We start from the raw sequence: 6,567 nt of genomic DNA, 5'->3' as shown, positions 1-6,567 counted from the left end.
AATCCATCTTAGTATAAAAAAGAAGTTTTTATTTTGTTGAGGATGGTTTGACTATTTTCAACTTCAATTTATACAAGAATATTATTATTATTTTTAAAGTATGTACTCGTTAAAAAATATATATTATTTTTAGGATAATTTATATAAATATAACAAAACCAAAAAATAGTGTAACGTAACAAAAAAAAAAAACTCATAAAGCCACCAGTGTTTTTCATAAATAATTTCAGATTTTCTCTTGAACATTACGGATGATTCGTCACTTCTTTTCCTTATTTTTGTTTGTGATTTATTCATCTTCTTTACGATCTCTTCATCTTATTTTCCAGATTTTCTTTATTCTATTTTTAAACAATTTATCCTTCGGTTTAAATCTCTTATTTCTTTTTCATAATTTTCGACAACATTCTTTAAAGTTATTTCATGATTGTTTCAATATTCTTCTCCGTATTCCTCTCCATATTCCTCATATTCGAGAATATCAAGATCGTTTTAAATTTGAAGTCTTTTTGCTCATCGTTTAAAAAGAACTACACGATTGTGTATCATGATCTAAACAATAGTTTACCATAATCAACCCGATCGTTTAGCATGGTCAACACGATGGTTAGATTTAAATTTTTTAACGATCATTTACATCGGACTACACCATCGCTTACCATAATCAACACCATCGTTTTCCATGATCAATACGATCATTTTTCATTGTCAACACGATCGTTTAAATTTGAAGCCTTTTTCCCCATCGTTTAAAAAGAACTACACCATTGTGTATCATATATAATCTAAACGTTTGTAGATTATTAGTTTAGATTTTAGTACACGATTGAAGATTACTCGCACGCCCATGTGGCAAATTAATCGCGTGTTGACTTAGGTATTTTTGTATTTTCTATCGTGGGGCAGTGGACTTTTTTCGTTTTCAAAATTGTTCTATAAGTGTAAATATTTTACTGATTTATTATATTTAAAAAAAAAAACTTCTTATTATAACCCATCCTTGTATGGGGCATTTTCAAATATAATAAATAAACTAAAATATTTACAAAATATAATATTTTTTTTTTAAATTTTATCTATAATAGATATTGATAAGCTTCTACTATTCTCTATTAATGTCATTAAAAGCATATTGTGGTCCATATAATTTTTTTAGTGAAAATAAGTTTTTTAATTCATAAAATAATAACTAATTCAAAGTAGATAAAAATAATAATTACATTCAAAAGGATAATCAGAAAATACGTCCAAAGATACATAAAATTAATGCACGCAATGACATGCATAGTTACAAAAATAATTACAAGAAACAAGAGATGGAAAACAAAACTTGATTTATTCTAGCACACAGTTTAATTAATTTGCTTGAGAGATATGTTTTACATATATAGGGGATGATTTGATTATCAATCATGTTCCATTCGAATGACGCATCGGATTGACTCTCCATTTAGCATATAGTCAAAAGCCTTGTTGATTTCAGAAAACGAAACAGAGTGGGTGATGAATTTCTCCAATTCAAGCTCCTACATGATTTGAAAGTTGTATGTATTAATTTCAAAAGGTTGTACCAAAGAAAATATTTTGGAGAGGAGAAAGGAGCAATAATATTAAAGTTACCTTGTTCAAGTACTGCTCCACAACATTGGGAATGTCAGATCGAGTTCTGTAGTTGCCAAAAAAGGTACCTTTTAGAGTTTTCTCATTCAGAAATTGCATTGGATGAGTTTTGAAGGAATCGTCTTTGTTTGGGACACCAACAAGCACAGCAACACCCCATCCCTAAATTATTATGCATAATAAAATCAAAATCAATATCTTTTAGTTTAGAATGACATAATTGTAATTACTATAAACTAATAAGAAATAATGAAAGAATTACATCATGAACACATTCAAAGGCAGAGATCATTGCTTGGATGCTTCCTGTACATTCAACACTTCGATCAACTCCTCCATTAGTCATCTCAGCAATCACCTGTTTGTTATGTTTTATATGCATGAACATAATTCACCAATCAAAATAATCACAAATATAATCACCAATTTTCATATACATATATATGTTATTTAGTTTTAAAACAATACTGATGAATAAAGTAATTATAACTATGTACCTGTTGGACAGGTTTGTCATACTCCTTTGGATTCACAAACTCATTGACACCAAACTTTTTAGCTGTAGATTTAAAATAAATTAGAGAAAAATAAGCGTATCAGAATTTGATCCGGAAGAGCATAAAGGGATATTGATGATGAGTGTTTTACCTTCTTCAAATCGATTTGAATTGAGATCAATTCCAATGATTCTAGATGCCCCAGCAATTCTTGCACCCTCAGCAGCCTATAATTAGAAGAAAATGTTGTGTATATGATATCTATAATATACACGAAAATAAATAATAATAAAAAATAGAGGGAGAGAAATTGAAAATAAAAATACATACAGCAAGACCAACAGCACCCAATCCAAAGATAGCTACAGAGGAACCCTTAGTTGGCTTCGCCACATTCAAAGTGGCACCAAGGCCGGTTGAAATTCCACAACTAAGAACACATACAGTGTCAAGAGGGGCACAAGGGTTGATTTTGGCCAGACACCCAACATGAACAACTGTGTATTCACTAAATGTTGAGGTTCCAACAAAGTGGTAAATTGGTTGCCCATTTTTAGAAAATCTCGTATTCCCATCACTAATCATCACTCCACGGTCTGTGTTGATTCGAAGGAGATCACACATGTTGCTCTCTTCTGACTTACAATGACGACATTCTCCACATTCCCCTGTGAACACTGGTAGCACATGATCGCCTTCTTTCAAATCTGTCACTCCTTCTCCTACACTCTCCACAACTCTGATTTTTTTTTACAAACACATAAAACAAATTACAAACACATACAATAATATATATCTATATTTAGTCATCCCGATAAAAAACTATATATATATATATATATGTATGAAACATACCCTCCAGCTTCATGTCCAAATATTCGAGGGAACAAGGGTGTTTGACCCTGAAATGTAGAAAAAGATGCAGTTTTAAGAAGACCCACAATGTCAAATATTTAAAATCTTTGTGGGTAATTATATATTAATGAATATTGAAACTACATCTATCTACCTTGGCCTCCCAAAAGTAAACATCAGTGTGGCAAAGAGCAGTAAAAAGGATCTTAACACGAACTTCATTGGCTTGTGGTGGTGCCACTTCCACTTCTTCAATCACCAGTGGCTTTCCAGCTTCCCATGCCACTGCAGCTGCACAATGTCCAAAACAAAATTATTAAAATAATTAGATTTTCAATATCAGATCACCACTAAAAATTAAATAGATCTATGGAGAAGAAGTATTAGAAGAGTGTATGAACCTTTGCATTTGATGACTTGACCTTTGGTGCTCGACATCACTTCTGTACACAATTATCAAACACACAACACTTCTTAATTCAACAGAAGAAATATGTTGATATGCTGAGATTGAGATTTTTGGTTGAATTTTGGTATCAAAGGTAAGCTGTATTTATAATAGAGTGTTAAAATGCCAAAAGGGAACAATACCCATTTGGAGTAAAGAATAATAAAGAGTATTAATTATTAGGAAGTCCTTGTGGGCGACAAATACCATTGATGATTACCGTATCTGGTTTTGTTGGCTGCCTTTTTGTTCTTTTGACATTTAAAAAACTACAAAATGAATGTTAAAAGAATTAGCAACTTGGAGGAGGTTCATGTGTTGAAAGCTTCACTTTATTAATTTTTTAAGTTCCATCTTCTCTTTCATATTATTTTATGTATATTTTTATCTTTTTTGTGTTTTTCTTTTTGTAACTCTTGACCCAAATATGTATTGTGTAAGTTAAAGCATGAAATCAAAACTAAAAATTTTATCAAAATAATCAATTGTTCAACTGTCTTCAGCCATCTAGATCCATCTAACATCATAAAAAAAACAGCTTTCAACGTTTTTTTTTTCCTCTACCAAAACAAAGGTTGGTTTTGTTAGAATTCATCGTTTGAACTAAGTTCTATAAATAAATATATAAAATTAACATACAATTTTAAAATCAAATTGTATTTTAAGTTTATCTAATTGTGATCAAAGCCCAAACCAAGGTGAAGATGGATCGAGCCTTCAAATTTGATGAACATGACATTCATTTGGTGCATGCTCTAATTTATTTGGTTCAAAGAACAATCTAATTAGATGACTTGATAACTTTCATATGGAAGTCGTAGGTTAGAATTTCACCATAAATACATCATTACGATTTTAGGGAAAATAAGTTCATTATAATACTCAAAACTACAAGTGTACTGTGTCAAGTTTTAATTGTAAACCTTTATTATTGGTGTAAAATAATGGTTTTCATTACTTAATCAGATATACAAGAAGCTATTTATTGACCAAAGATACTAAACAGACTAACAATTATGCTTAACAGACTAATAACAAAATAACTAAAAGTAAAACTACCTAATTCTAGATATTCAATAATATCCCCCCTCAAACGAAAACGAAAGTCATTGTTAAGGCATGAGTTTGAACTAAAGTAATGAAAACCGTTAAGAAGTTAAAAGTTTTGTCAAAACTCATAAGTTGTGAATGAGTAGAAATATGTTGAAGAAGAATATCTCGGTGCACAACTTTCTCTAGAATAAAAAGAAAATCTACTTCAACATGCTTTGTTCTACCTGGGATCAGTAGATAGGATTGTGATCAGTTAGTTTAATGGCAAACTTGTTATCACACAAAATCAATGGAGGAGAAGTCTTAAACATATGTAGGTCCTTGGGTAACTATCTTATCCAAGAAATTGACGGATGCATTGTTGCTAAGGTACGATATTCAGCTTCTTTCTGAGCTTCTTGAGACGATAGATTGTTACTTAGCAGCCCATTATATGGGATGATTGCCAAGAAATATGATGAGATTAAACCAGTTGTGGATCTAATTCTGTTGAGAGTATTTCCTGCGCAATCTGGAAGTTTTTGAAAGAGGCATGATTTAAATGGAGATTTATGGTTGAGATTTGACGAGGGAAGGCAAATAATTAGGAAAACAAAGGCAAGCCATAAGACTAGAAGCGAATTTGTGAGGCCAGACTCCAGAATAGGGTTTAGGGTTTAGGGCTTTGATTTTTTAAGTAGGCGTTTTGAGAAGATAAGTATTTTGAAGCATGTGTTATGAGTAATAGTTGGCATTGAAGCCAGGCGACGTGATGAAGGGAATTGCGAGAAGGGTTAGGCGTTGGTGTTGTAGTGCGAGTTGATGCCAGGTGAGGAGATTTTAGTATTTTAAGGAAATGTCTAATCACGACTAGACAATTGATTACATATTGTGAGTTAAGATTAAGCATGGTCTGAGAAGCTAAGTAAACTAACACGTGTAAAGTACTAAGTAGGAACTGGCGAGCTAAAAGAGGCTTAAAAGATGACTAATATGATTTTGAAGTAGTATAAATAGGATTGAAAAGTTTGAAGAAAGTGTTATTATTCTTAGATTTTTAAAGTGTTGTAGTACCTGCTGAGAGAGCACTTGGTGAGAAGAGGAGTTGGAGTTAGGCTTTCAAAAAAGAAGGAAACTAAGGCAAAGTGTTTTGTGAGTGATTTTCTAAAAGAAAGAAGTGTTTTGAAAGCATTCTTTTTGAATCTTTATGTTGTTGTACTTAATGTATCTTGTGCTTACTTAATGTGTTAAGTTTTTCTTCCTAGTTTATGAAGACGTACGGGCCAAATAAAGAAGGGTAAGGCGAGCTGCTATGCGTGAGGCAAGCAAGTTTGGGGTTCTAGTTTAAGAAGTTGCGATAGGTGTTGGAAGCCTAAAGTTTTTATTTAAAAGTCTTTATTGTAAAGAACACATGTATTATATTTAGAATGCAAGTTGTTAAGTTATTAAATAGAAGACTTTGTGGTATCTTGCGTTAGTGATTCTTGTTACTTAATAACTTAAGGTTGTAAAGTCTAAAACCAAGTGTTAAAGAAAAAGTATAAGTTTCAATTATGATTGAGGTTGGGAAAAAGTACAAGTTTCATAAGTACCTCCTATTTTTCTTTTGATATAGTGCATCCGACAATATAAGCAAAAGCTTTAGGAGATAGAGTAGCATTTAATAGTCTTTAATGCTTCATTGTTTACAATCCAATATTCATAAAGAGGATCGACAATGGTAGACGACGTTAGTGTTGTCGATGATGAGGCAACAATATCAGTTGGTACTGTAGATGGTGGAGTGAGAATAATCAGAGCAGGTGCTTTGTTGGATCCATAAAAAAATTCATAAAGTTTGTGTGCTTTCAAAATCGAAGAGATCCAAAAATTTTAGGGGGAAAAATTTGATGAATCAAGATGAATCGAAATCAGGATGAAAATGTTTGTGAGAAGAAAAATTGGAGAAAGAAGATCTTTGCTTAAAAAACTTGAAGAACCGTTGCGAGACCTACAGAAAGAGGAAGGAAATTACACGGATCATCTATGATACCATGTAAACCTTTGTTATTGATGTAAAATTAATAATAGTCTTCGTTAATTAATAAAATATAAAAGAAGCCTATGTATAGGCAG

General features: G+C 31.7%; 1 protein-coding gene across 1 annotated transcript; it reads right to left on the bottom strand.

The window, feature by feature from the left end:
• Nucleotides 1-1,231: 1,231 nt before the first annotated feature.
• On the bottom strand, nt 1,232-3,519 carry LOC103503178 (alcohol dehydrogenase-like). The gene is made up of 9 exons (XM_008467328.2): nt 3,374-3,519; nt 3,127-3,263; nt 2,973-3,019; nt 2,448-2,856; nt 2,269-2,344; nt 2,118-2,179; nt 1,883-1,978; nt 1,621-1,782; nt 1,232-1,526 (listed from the first exon to the last, which is right to left on the bottom strand). Exons 1-9 carry the CDS (start codon nt 3,408-3,410, stop codon nt 1,407-1,409), a joined length of 1,146 nt encoding a protein of 381 aa, XP_008465550.2. The 5' UTR covers nt 3,411-3,519; the 3' UTR covers nt 1,232-1,406.
• Nucleotides 3,520-6,567: the final 3,048 nt, after the last annotated feature.

Source organism: Cucumis melo, chromosome 1, assembly GCF_025177605.1.
Source record: "Cucumis melo cultivar AY chromosome 1, USDA_Cmelo_AY_1.0, whole genome shotgun sequence".
Taxonomy (NCBI): domain Eukaryota; kingdom Viridiplantae; phylum Streptophyta; class Magnoliopsida; order Cucurbitales; family Cucurbitaceae; genus Cucumis; species Cucumis melo.
The sequence above is the reverse complement of the archived record's forward strand: the minus strand, read 5'-3'. Positions and strand labels throughout refer to the sequence as shown.

Coding starts and splice junctions, on each gene's coding strand:
- LOC103503178 (XM_008467328.2), bottom strand. CDS start 3,410: ATGTCGAGCACCAAAGGTCAAGTCATCAAATGCAAAG. Junction 1,979..2,117: donor ATGACAAACCTGTCCAACAG/GTACATAGTTAT, acceptor CATAACAAACAG/GTGATTGCTGAGATGACTAA. Junction 1,783..1,882: donor CCTTTGAATGTGTTCATGAT/GTAATTCTTTCA, acceptor ATAATAATTTAG/GGATGGGGTGTTGCTGTGCT.